Below are 13,090 nucleotides of genomic sequence, written 5' to 3'. Positions count from 1 at the left end.
GCCCAAGGAGGACATCTGGAGCCCTTCTCAGAGCTCCCTTTCTGTGGACTTTAAGACTCCCCTTCTTTTTTTTTTTTCTTAACGTTTATTCGTTTCTGAGAGAGAGCGCATGCACGGGGAAGGGGAAGAGAGAGAGTGGGGTGAAGGATCTGAAGGAGGCTCTGCCCTGACAGCAGTGAGCCTGCAGCGGGCTCAAATTCATACACCGTGAGATAGGACCTGAGCTGAAGTCGGGTGCTCAACCGACTGAGCCACCCAGGCGCCCCAGACTCCCCTTCTAAGCAAGCACCATATTCCCATGTGGGAAACGGCAGAGGAAGCAGACACTGCACCCCCCGCCCCCTGGGATTCCTGGGGGAAGTGGGCTGTTTTGAGTCAGAAACACGGGGGCACTTTAGGGCGCTGGCAAGCTGCTGCGTGTGGCCCGTGCCAACCCCAAGGTTACATCAAGAAAGAAGAAGAGAGAATCTTACCTTTTATTGAGCACCATGTTCCCAAGCTTCAGGTCTCTGTGCACAATGTTTTTCTGGAAAGCAACAGGCATGTGGTTTGTAATGAGAAGGTTAAGGCCATGGCTGGATCCAGCCTCTAAGACATGGGCTCTCCAGGAGCTGGGGAAGGCAGGAAAAAGCTCTATGATGTGTCTCTTTAGGCTTTGATTTGTCAGCCTTGATTTGTCTTGATTTGCCTTGATTTGTCAGCCACAGGCAGGTGAGGACCATCCTAAGGCTTCAACAACCGTGGGCAGGAATGGGGTGGTAGGTGAACCCAGGCAGTCTCTGCCCCACCCGGGGCGGCTCCCCCAGCTCTCTCCCCTCTGGGCAGCAGCCAGTGGAGAAAACTACTCCTCTCTCCGCCTCCAGTAAATAGCCCGCTGGAAAACCAAACCACAGGCACCTGCGTGGATCTGCGCTATGAGATGAACCCTCCCAGTTCTGGCGAGCAAGCAGTGCAGGCTCAGCCTGCAGAAGCTGTGTGCCCGGGACAGGCCAGGCTCTCCTCACCTGGACCTCGGGGTGCCTGACACCCCAACCCTAGGAAAAGCTCAGAGACAGGCTGTGGCTGCCCGAGCGGGACCTCACAGTTGTCACCTTCACCGGGGGACCACAGGGCGGCCTCTCGGCGGCCAGGGAGTTACTATGCTGTGCTCTGCCAGGCTGCCCGGGCAGCACGTCCCCAGGAACACGGGCTGAGGCCTGCAGCCCTGTGCCCCACTGGGCGCACAGGTCATCCGGCCGCTTTCTGCCTGGATGTTCTGCAAAGCGCACCCGGCCGGGAGGGAGGGGCGGCAGGGGGGGACCAGAGCTGCTTTCGCTGAGCAGCAGCAACAAGCGTAGCCTTCTGTGGCAGGGGGACCTGGAGGCGTCTCGGTCACTGGGGCCCAGGACGCGCCAGGCAGAGGAGGAGGGACAGGCAGCGGGGCAGGGTGTCACCTGGTGCAGGGCCTCCACTACGCGCACCACGTCGTAGAAGATGACCACAGTCTCCCGCTCGCTGAGCCTCTTCTCCTTGATGACGTAGTGCTGCAGGTTGATCAGGTCGGCAGTCTTGTCGCTGAGGTCATGCGCACAGAGGCAGTCGAGGACGAGGCAGATGCGCTTCTTCATCTTCTTAACCATCCGGCTGGATTCTGTGTCCTCAACGATTTCACAGGTGCGGTCCTGGGGGGGCAAAGGGGCAGACCCGGGGGCTTGGCCGCAGGCCAGCAGGTTCAGGGCCAGGGGTTTGGGACTCTCCTCTGGAGCCGGATACACACACGAGAGCCTAGAACAGGCTGCACGTGTGGGGTGGTGGAGGCCCGAGGCCTGGGCGGCCTGGACCAGCGGACCGCTCGGTAATGCCCAGCTTCCTGTGTGCCAGGGCCAAGCCCAACCAGGGGCTGGGGTGAAAGTGGCTCAGGCTCAGGTTTCGTGCTCTGATGCCAAAGCAAAGGGTCTGGATCGGGGCTGGGAATGTAAGGCCAAAGGGAGCTCCGAGCCCAGGGTCCAGGCAGCAAACCCAGGGCCGTGGCATTCCTCCCTCCATGGCACATCCAGGGATTCCAGCCACGACCAAGGTCTGAGGTGGTAGAAGTCAGGTGTTCTGGATGTCCAAGACAACTGCTTTCACATGGAAGCGGGACTCCTGGGCAGCCATGTAATAGTGGGTAAGGTTGGGCTCAGGCCCCAGCTCCCCCTTGTCCCAGCTGTGGGACATGGGGCAGCACACCTCACTTTTCCGTCTCTGGCCCCTCATCTGTCAAAGGGACTGAGCACCCTGCCCTCACAGGTTGTGGAGAGAGGAAGACAACCCATGCCTGCTATCAGGAAGTGGGTTCTGTAACCAACATGTGATAGCAAGTTCTGGGCCCATTTTCCTTGCTGAAAAGGTGCCTCTTTTTCTTTTTTCTTAAGATTTTTTTATTGTTTTCTAAAATATCTTTAATGTTTATTTTCTTCTGAGAGAGAGAGAGACAGACAGACAGACAGACAGAGCATGAGAAGGGGGGAGGGGTAGAGAGAGAAGGAGCCACAGAATCCAAAGCAGGTTCCAGGCTCTGAGCTGTCAGCACAGAGCCCGACACGGGGCTCAAACCCACGAAATTGCAAGATCATGACCTGAGCTGAAGTCGGATGCCCAACCAACTGAGCCACCCAGGCGCCCCTTAAGATTTTATTTTAAGTAATCTCTACACCCAGCATGGGGCTTGAACTTACAACCCCGAAATCAAGAGTTACATGCTCTACCAACTGAGCCAGCCAGGCACCCGACCTGAAAAGGTATTTAGTAAGACAGAAAACAAGGGGACTTTCACTATGTCAGCTTGGGGAGGCCCTCAGTCTCGTCCCCAGCAGACTGATGCTTGCCTCCGGGGAACCCCTGGGGACTGAATATCTACATTTCTCCTTCCGAGCAAATCACACCTCTTGTTCACTCTTCCCCAGAGGCCCAGCAGTGTCTGGCACACAGATGACTCCAGAAATGCTTCTAATCACGCAGGTTCTATTATTCAAGATGACATAAAGCAGGGCCAAGCTTTGGAAGCTATCAGAGATGAAACGCTAAAGAAACACAATCCTGCTCAGTTGGGTTTCATGTTCAAGGGAAGCACTCTGATTTTTCAGAGTTGTCTCTAATTGCACATCTAATAATAAACACCTTAGTGTGTTTATGTATGGGAGTGGGGGGGGGGGGGGCATTTCCCCTTTATTTTCTCCAGAAAATCAAGCTGACAAGAAAATACCACTGATAGCATGTACAGGAACAGCTCGGGCTGCACACACTCCCATTCACCTTCCCGACCTTACAAGGCGAGCGTCCATCGCTGCCTCCATCCTACAGATGAGGAAGGTGAGGCGTAGGCAGAAGTGACCTGCCTGAGGTCACGCAGCCGGCGTTCAGGGCTGCCGGATCCAAAACGTCTGCGCCTCCCTGCCACCACACGGCCTGTCGAGGGCCAGGTGCCTCTAGCAAGAGTGGCCCTGGCCAGTGCGTCTAGCTGAGGGCTCTTCAGAAGCTGTGCGGGGGCCCGGGCAGGAGGCCTCCTGGGCACCCTGAACCGGGGCTTCCTCATTTCCAGAGACACGATTTCAGTTCTGCCCTGAGGACGGCTCCTTTCAGGGCACAAGGACGAATTAGTACCTTCCCTGAGGGACCTGGCACATCTGAGCGCGAGGGCACAGGGATACTCGCTGAACTAACTAGAACGCCCGGGCAGGAAAAAGGACCGTCGGCACCAGAAACAACTGGTTTCGCCGCCCTCCCGCCCTGGCCTGGCCAGCTCTCCACACGACACACTCGGGAAGAGCCCATGGGTTTGTAACGGACTCCGTGCTTTCCTCCCTTTTGGGAACAGCGGGTCTCCTTGGAGAGAACTGTGCACTCCTGCGAGGCTGTGGCCATTGTGGCCTGGACGCCCCAGCTAACGTGGCCGCAGACTGGCCTCCCGCCTGCCCCACCCGGGAAGTCCTGGTGCGCCCGGCTGGCAGGGCTCCCAGGTGGCCGCGCGGGCGAGCTTCTCCAGCCACACAGGCGCCCCCCACAGGCCAGCCGGGGAGGGGGTCCGGGGGAAGGGTGGGGACAGGCAGCCCCCTCTGCCACTCACCTGGAAGAGCCCGTGGTGGTGAACCACGCCATCCTGCGTGTGGAGGAGGGAAAGCAGAGAGTACTCGGTGTGTAACAGCATCTTGCCTTGCCTCTCCTCTTGGCTTTCTATTCCTTGGTCCCCCCTCTCCTCAAGGGTAAGGATCTTTAGGAAGGCACACACACAAAAAGACCAAAAAGCCAAAAAAGACCTTACTTTACAAAGCCGAGTGACAACGGGAGGAGCAGGGGGGGTTCACGTTCTGCCATGCAACACCGCACGCGCACTCACACATGCACATACGACGTGCAAGGTTTTCCGTAGTGTGACGGCAGTGTGATTCCTGCTCTGGTGGAGCCCTTCAAATCGGGCCCGCTCAGAGCGAGACTGCGTGAACCCGACTGCCTCCCGGGAAGAAGCAGCTTGTTCGCAAGCGGTGTGGCTGTGAAGGTGGAGGAGGGGGGGAGCAGGCTGGCAGGACGGCCCCGGGTCCCAGGCCTCCCCCACCCCCGGTGCTTCACTCACCTTCAGCTGATAAAAGTCATCTGTGCCATCCTTCCTCGCCAAACACTGCACGATGCTTGGCACCGGGGAGTTGCCCAGACGGGGACCTACGGCATACAGAGCCTCGGGCTTACTTTTCGAAGAAGCCCTGTCTCTCGTGGCACCACGCGGTCTTTCCGCTAGATCTCTTCTTTGGGAAGGTCATTTACATCCACTGATTTACCCCCCTTGTCTCCTGGGGGCCAGTTCTCACGGGCTCCCCTCCAGAAGTGGAGGATTTGATGTGCATCTGCCCGAGGCACACCTGGCTTTTACAGGCATGTTTCTCAAAAAGAGGGGTTTTCAGCAGTGGCTGTGTGCTGGAATCTCTGAGGAGCATGTGTTTAAAAAAAAAGAGAGAGAGATCCCAGCTGCAACCTGGAGCCTCTGAATCAGCATCTCCCGGGTGAGAAACCAGAGCTTTGGCGAGTTCCCCTGGTAGTCTGAGGGGGCCGCCGGGCCCGTCAGAGCACCCGGTTTGGGGAACTTCTGTACTTCTGGAGATGTACACAGCTCCTTGTCCTTTGATGGCACCCCGCCTGAGCTTTCAGATCATACATAACTCAGACAATGTCACAGTGTCACTTAATGGCGCTTCACTGCTCTTAACATACAGCTGAAACTTCTTTTTTGGCTTCCAAGGTCTTGTACGATTTGGCTCCCGCCCACCTAACTGATTATGTTTCCCCACCCCACCACCATAGTCCAGCTACACTGCGCTCTTAGGTACTAACTTGTTAAGCCCTTTCCTGCCTCTGGGCCTTTGCATTTGCTGCTCCTTCTGTCCAGGATGCTTTCCTCTGCTTTTCACATGGCTGGATCCTTTTCACCCTTGGGTGTCAGCCCAAGTATCACTTCCTCATACAGAACCTTCCTTGTATACACCCCCTCTAAACCCGTCACTCTCACATCGTCTTATTTTCTTCCTTCAAGGCCCTTACTGACCCAATGATGATCTTGTGCACGGTTTACTCTGTTTCTTTTTCCAACTAGAATATGAAGTTCTGGTGAGTGCAGTAACTTGCCTGTCTTGTTCACTGCCGCAGCCCTAGCAAATCGCCCAGGCCTGGCACATAGTAGGCACGGGGAACCATCTGATCAACGCCTGGGGCTGAACCGTCCTGTGCCCATAAGTCCAAGACAGCGCCCCAAAGCAAAACTCACACCCAGTCTCTGGCTGGTGGAAGAGTTGGCGTCCTCAGAACCCAGCTCACTCCTGCAACGTTGAGCCCAGCAACCCAGATTTGCTGGGCCTCCAACATCAGGCAGAAAGGCCCTGCTGCTACTCTGGACCACCGGGAACCCCCGCTGGGAAGTTCCACGGGACTTCTGTGCCAATTTTATAAGACCTCTGGAGGGCTATACCAAATGCCTCCTGGAATTACTTGTGCCCTCCAAGAATGGTCCAAGAAGTGCCTTGGATGATGGACCTTGGGTTCAGATGCAGCTTGTGTGCCTCCCATGGTGGCATGGGGCAGGGGCACACGCGGGGCTCCATGGGGGAAGAGACAGCTTAGCTCTCAGCCGCAGTGGACCTAAGGCTCATGAGGCTACGACAAAAATGACAGCTGTTGGTAAGACATGACCTAACGCTCTGGATCTTCCACAGGCACAAAGAGACTGCGTGTCGAGCAGGGAAGCTAGGGCCAGGCCGGGGTGGGTCAGGCCCTGCACTGTGGTGGGTGTGGCACTTCACCCTGCACTGCTGCGCCTAGGCCTGCCGCCCCGCTCACCATGTCAGACTGAGCATGCGCCCCCCACCCCCCCTCCCCCCCCGCAACCTGCCTCACCCAGTGGTCAGAGGCTTACCCAGAATGAATGGTCCAGCTCTCTTTGCATTATTTCCGGAAATGCCACCTCCTAGAGCCTTGGCCCTGGCCGACGTTTCCCCAGCTCCTCTGTCCGATGCTCTCCGCTTCATTCTCAGCTCTAGACAAGACACAGAAGAGCCCTTCTCACTGAGCAAGTCAGCGAGTTTCCTCACGCGAACTCAGCCTGCAAGTCTGACTTGGGGATGCGTCACACAGCTGCTGCTGCTGTTCCCACTGCCGCCGCCACCTCCCCCCCCCCAACCCCCCCCCCCGCCGGAGGAGCATCAAAGGTTCTCAGTGACAAAGAACCGCAGCTCCTTTCCTTGGCATTAATCAGGGGCTCAAGGGGAATGTCCTTCCAGGCAGCATATACTGGCTACAGAGGTGGGCAGCCAGCCCATCTCAAAGGGGCCAATCAGATGCAGAGAGGACACTGGCTTTGTGTGGATGCAAACTGAGGTCCCCGAGAGACCACCACAGAGACAGAGGGGAGAAATGGCCTGGAAGTGGCTGTTCCCAAGGTGAAGTCTTCCCCCCAAATACCTGTAGCTAAATGGCCTGAGGTGCCGAATCCTGGGTCCCCCTGCATCCCCACTGGTCCGATCTCTGGGGTGTGGGATGGAGGGGGCCCCGGAGGACTCTCATGCCCACCAAGTGTGAGGATGGCTGCCCCGAGGATCTTCTCTCTCAAACTCCTCTGACTCTTAGGTCCTCTCTGATGGAGGAACACCCCAAAGTTGTCATGGGGGGGGGTGTTACTTTTTCTTCTCTTTCTCCTATTTTCAAATTTTTCTTGAATGACTTTTAAGAAAAACATATATTGTGCATTTAAGAGCCAGTTAAAGGATGCACCTGGATATGCCTGGAAATCCCTATCTCCTCCAGGGTTAGGAGGAAAGATGGACACAGGAGCCAGATTCTAAAAGATATTAACCTCTGGGGCGCCTGGGTGGCGCAGTCGGTTAAGCGTCCGACTTCAGCCAGGTCACGATCTCGCAGCCCGTGAGTTCGAGCCCCGCGTCAGGCTCTGGGCTGATGGCTCGGAGCCTGGAACCTGTTTCCGATTCTGTGTCTCCCTCTCTCTCTGCCCCTCCCCCGTTCATGCTCTGTCTCTCTCTGTCCCAAAAATAAATAAATGTTGAAAAAAAAAAAAAATTAAAAGATATTAACCTCTGGATGTGGATTTAAAAAGACAAGAGTTGCTCCTTCCAGCGGCCTATAGTTAACAGCTTGGGAAGGCAGTGTCCTGGACGGCGGGGGGGGGGGGGGGGGGGGGGGGCAAGGACACAGATGTACACGGATGAATGGGCAGGGAGGGCAGAGGGTCACAGGGGTGCCTGGGGAAGGCCAGCTGCCCGGTCCTGAGGAGGGGCGCTTGGCCCTGAGGGAGCCCAGGGAAAACCCTGTGGAAGTGATACTGAAGTGGGCTGCGCAGGGGCCAAGGTCACTCCAGGCAGGGGGACCTGGGTGAGCAAACCCACACAGGTAAGAAATGGCACGTAAGCAACCAACTCCAAGGAGTTTGTGTTGGTGGAGCGTATGGCCTGAAACGGGGTGGTGAGAAGTGACCCAGAGAGAGGGACAGGGGCCAGATCTAGGGGACCTGATGGCCAAGTTAGGAGTGTAGCCTTTATCCTTCCATAAAAGGCCTGGGGGACACCGAACCCCAACTTCTATAATTTTTTTCTTCATACAGAAGTTATTGGCATTCCCCGCAGAAATATTAGAAAACACAGATATGCAAAAATAAGATTAAAACGTACCCATAATCTCAGCACCCAGATGTAATTACCGTTAACATTCAGGCAAACCATCCTGTATGTTTACGTGCGCACACTTCTAGTTTTCGTTATTACAGGAATTTGGACCACACTGTGATACCATTTTATAAGCTTTCTTTTCTCCCATCTAAAATACATTATGAGGGTGAATTTTATGGTAGGTGAAATATATCTCAATAAGGCTGTAAAAAAAAATTATGAACAACCTTACATGACAATATCCTGAAGCATCACTTGAAATATCTACCCGGTCTCCTTGGTAAGAATATATCATAGTTTATAGGTCCACACACCCATCAGGACATCTGGGGTTTTTTCCCCTATTTTTTTATTAACTGTTACACACATACAGCTTGACATACTTGTCTCTCTCCCTCAGGATTAATTCCAAGAAGGGGAACTGCAGGGTCAAATGGAGCACACGTTTCCAAAGATGCTTGACATACACTGTCAAGCTGCTCTCAGGGAGGCTGTCCCAATTTATGCCACATTAGTGGTGTGGGCGAGTAAGTCCCAGAACCTGCACTAGGACTGAATATAATTTTTAAGAACTGCCAATTGATGAGTAATAAAAAGAACATCATTGTTTAAATGCCTACCTAACTCCTCAATTATTCACGAGGTTGAACCTGTTTTACATACATACTGGTTGCATGCATTATTTCTTCCACGAATCAGTTCATATTCTTTTTCCATTTTTTACTGTGTTGAGTGTATTAGTCTTATTGATTTTTAGAAACTCTTTATATATGAAGGCTATAGCTGACATATGATGTCATTTCTCTTAATGTTTTAACATTTTGCTAATTTAAAAAACGGTGACATGCTTGTGTAGTCAAATAGCTCTCTTTTCCTTTAGTTTGTTTGCCTGTTATTCCTGGAAGGCCACCCCTAATCTGAGAACAGGTGCACATTCACCAGTTAGCTTAAATCTTCACGTGCTGCCATTCTGGCCCTTATTCTAAACCCTGAGAGCCTGAATCCAGCAGTGAAATGGAATTCAGGAGAGATGGCCTGGCACACCTCTGGTCCAATCTACCAGGCTTGCCTCTCATCAAGCCCCTATTTGTTTTCAGAGCTATGCCACTGAGGCGCAGACCCAAGACTTCATTCTGAGAGTAACTAGGACCATGTAACTCAGTAGGCCTTGATAGCTCCCAGGTGGAGCAGAAGCCACAGTTAGGCTTGGCCATGATTTCTGCCAAAGAGGCTTATGCCGGACGCAGATTCAAGATCATTCCTACGAGAAGAATGAAACTGCTTCGAGAAAAATCTTAAAAAGCTAGACAGTAATGTGTCTGGAACAGTGTTCGTGCCCTTTGCCTGGTTGACTTCTCTGCATCCTTCTCAATTTAAATATCACCTCCTCAGAGAAGCCTTCCCTGGTATTTCCACCGACACTGGGTCCCAGCACTCTATTGTGGGATTTTTGTTCACAGAATTTTCCGTATTTTGTGATGATGTATTTATTTGTGTGTTTATATGCTTAATGTCTTCTCCCCACCACTAGACTACAAATTCCACAAGGAAAAAAAATATGTGTGTGTATATGAAACCACTCTACCCCCATATATATAATATATATGGGGTACAGTGAGGGGTACAATGGTTTTACATATATATATATGTGTGTGTATATATATATATATATATATATATATAATTTATATATATATAGGTATATATATATTGGTGTGTATATATATATATATATATATATATATAGGTATATATATATTGGTGGTGGTTCTTGCTGGGTCAGCAGCTCTGCGCTGGAGTTGCCCCTGCCCTGGGAGATGAGCTGGTTTCGCTCCCATTCCGACCATCTTTGCCATCTTCCCTGGAACACTAAGCCCCCTCTCTCCTCCTGGTTCCCCGGAGAGCACCGTGGAGGCTCCATCGTATCTGTGTAGACACTGCCTGGACGCCTCCACACAGGCCTGGTCTAGACAACAGTTTGTCGGGAGCAGCTGCAGCACAGACAATGAGTGGGCTCAGCCTGACCCCACCCACCCCACTCAGGATTCAGCTCAAGCAAATGGCTTGGGAACCGCTCCAAAACGTAGGCTGACAGAAGGATGGAAGCAGACGGGCAGGGAGAGGGAAAAGATGCTGGCAGGGGAAGCGGTGGCAGGGCTGTTTTCCTTCCTGAACATCCATTCCTGCCACCAGGGCTGGGGGAGCAAAGGAAGCAGTGTGAAGAGGCAGGCCTGGAAAATGGGGAGCCGCTAACAGGCTCACTGGAGGGGTGAGCAAAGACAACCCCCCTGGGGATAGACCCTCCTGTCCTCCGCACCCCCACTGATGTACAGGGAGGATGTGCCTCACCCAAAAATCATCCTGACGGGCTCTCTTCCAGAGACACACCTGCAAATGGTCCACAAATGCTCCCGTGGGGAAGGCTGCTTTGAGGGATCCTGGTTTCACAGTGAAATCTGCGAAGTGAAAGGTCTGGCTACCCTGGTCTAGAAGGACTTGGGGCCAGGCCCCTCCAGAGACATTAGTCCTCAGGCTGGGGTGAAGGACCCTGGCCCAGTCTGGCTAAGGGGCAGCCATTTGCCTGGTATTTCCTGGGCCTACTGCTCAGCTCCCTGGTAACTCAGCAGTCCTGGCTTAGAGTCTCCCGAGCTTTCAATCTGTCAACTATTCCATGCACTACCCTCCCAAGTTAGCACTGGTTCCCTTAGAACCTGCACTCACCAGGAAGCTCAGTGAGGCAACAATGGGGGTGAAGGGAAGAGGCTAGGAGGCAGGCACTGAAAGAGAACCAGATTGGTACCCCCCATCTGCAAGCTGTGGGCCTCAATCCTGAGAGCTGGGGGTTCACTTGCTTGGGCCAGCATTGGAGGGCCAAAGCTCTGTGACAGCCACCATGGCATGCCCAAAGGAGGGGGATGCCTGCCCTATCCTGTCTATTTGGGGCTAAGGTCATTTCACTCTAAAGCTGTTGGGTGATGTCAGCCCAGCTCTCCCAGAAGGCAACAATGGCTGGGCCATTAGCAACACATAAGATTCTAAGGCCCGTGGTGCCAAATCCAGTGTGACAGTACACAGGACAGCTGGGCGGGGTAGGGCCAGGCAGGGCACTGTACGGCAGGGCATGGTTCAACATGGTGGATATACCTACTATCAACCCCAAAAGGAGGTGGGTTGCAAAGAGAGATGGTGCTGAGGCCTCCCCAGCTGGGTCTTTCCTCAGTTCCACCTACCATGAAGCAGTTGGAGCCTGGCCGAACCAAGGAGGGGCCCCATCACTCACACCCAGAATCACCCTCTCCACTCAGGTATGCAGACGCCCCATGCAGCGGACATTCACACGTGCACAGAGCCAGGGGGTGCACCCCATCCCCCTGCAAGCATGAGAGGCAGTGATGGAGCCTGCCCACTGTGCAGAAAGTTCTGTACTCCACCTTGTCCTGGGCTTCCTGATGCAACTTCTGGGTTCCTGGAGAGATGGGTAACCCTGCACACCAAACCAGTCAAGGCAGAGTGCAAGGGCAGTCCCCGAAAGGAGCAGGCAACAGACCCAGGCCCGGTGCACTGCTTGCTGTGCGTGCGTGTGTGTGTGTGTGTGTGTGTGTGTGTATGACAACAATGGCAGCTGGTAGCCACAGTTTGTTAGCAGCTTCCAATGCCTGCTAGGAGCCAAAGGACTGTGTCTACACTCTAGGGTCAGGCTGAGCCGATGGTGTCGAGATTCAAGCTGTCCCTGTCAGCAGCCCCTACGCCCATTCCCACGTTTCCCGGCTCTGTCAAAACAAAACGAACCAAACAAACAAATCAAAAAATTCCCTGAGTTGGGCAGACTTCTGTCTTCTGGACTTTACCTCTGGCTGTGTCTACTGAAGGCAGGGACCCGCACCACTGGGCAGCCCACCTGGCACTTAAAAGTGAGGGCAGGGCTCCCACCCATCCCTGGCCTCAATCCTGTTTGCTACACACGTGTCAAGGGTCTGTGCGCCTAGACCCACATCAGCCCTGGAGGGAGGGAAAAGAGTCTCGGTTGACAGGACACTAAGGCGGCACAATAACACGGTTAGAGCAACGTGTGTTAGTCTTTTTTCACAGCACGACACAGAACCATTTGTATAACACTTGGGGGTGAAAGAACAGGGGACCCCAGCTGTCCTATGCCTGGCCCGGTCACCCTTCGGCTGAAGGGAGCACCATCTTGATCCCCATAACCCACACTGGCTGGGGACCTCAGACTCAGTGCAAGCGTTTAGGAGTAAGTCCAATCCGGTGTAAACCCCAGCACCATCACTTGATAGTGATAAGATCTTGGACAAGTTACGTATTCAGCATCTACAAAATACAGAGCACAACACCTACCTTAGGAAGTTGGTCTAAGGATTAAGTAAGATAAACCACGCAAAAGTGCCTACCAGCATACTGTAAGCATTTGGTAACCTGTGCTATTATTAGCTTCAACACAGTAGCTTTGTATCTCTCCTGCCCAAACCGAAAGGGATTGTTACTAACTGGGCACCGAATGGGTGTGTGTGGTGGGGGAAGAAGGCAGAAGAGGGTACCCAGAGTGAAGGCTTAAGAGACCTTGAACCTGCCATTGGGCTGTTGGCCTAGCACTGAAGGCCAGGGGAGTCTGATGGCCAGCCCGAATGACACACTCAGCTCAGCGTGGGGAGGGGAGGAGGCCCAGGGGGCTGGCCGAGCTGCTGAGGAGGGGCGGGATGCCCAGCAATGGGAGGGCAGAGGCAGACAGCACCTCATGCTCTTGTCTTGTTCTGTTCACGGGCCTAGGGGGAAGCAGAGGCTGGAACACCGGCTGGCAATTATCAACTCGGGGCACAGTAAGGGACTGTCCAGGATGATGAGGCCGCCCCACATGGATCCTCTGTCATGATCTAGTGGAGGGGTGGGGAGGAGTCTGG

General features: G+C 53.9%; 1 protein-coding gene across 3 annotated transcripts in view; it reads right to left on the bottom strand.

Annotated features, from left to right (window-relative positions):
* STK40 (serine/threonine kinase 40) overlaps positions 1-13,090 on the bottom strand; it is a 40,312-nt gene that overhangs the window by 12,867 nt on the left and 14,355 nt on the right. For all 3 annotated transcript variants that reach the window (XM_047870721.1, XM_047870720.1, XM_047870722.1), the window contains exons 2-6: positions 6,416-6,535; positions 4,589-4,674; positions 4,085-4,228; positions 1,434-1,661; positions 474-526 (exon numbers count right to left, since the gene is read on the bottom strand). In XM_047870721.1, the coding sequence (XP_047726677.1) occupies positions 474-526; positions 1,434-1,661; positions 4,085-4,228; positions 4,589-4,674; positions 6,416-6,527 (623 nt within the window). In that variant the 5' untranslated portion in view covers positions 6,528-6,535. The remainder of the gene's footprint in view (positions 1-473; positions 527-1,433; positions 1,662-4,084; positions 4,229-4,588; positions 4,675-6,415; positions 6,536-13,090) is intronic.

The sequence above is a fragment of the Prionailurus viverrinus genome, chromosome C1 (genome assembly GCF_022837055.1).
Source record: "Prionailurus viverrinus isolate Anna chromosome C1, UM_Priviv_1.0, whole genome shotgun sequence".
Taxonomy (NCBI): domain Eukaryota; kingdom Metazoa; phylum Chordata; class Mammalia; order Carnivora; family Felidae; genus Prionailurus; species Prionailurus viverrinus.
This window is presented reverse-complemented; position numbering and strand designations above follow the sequence as displayed.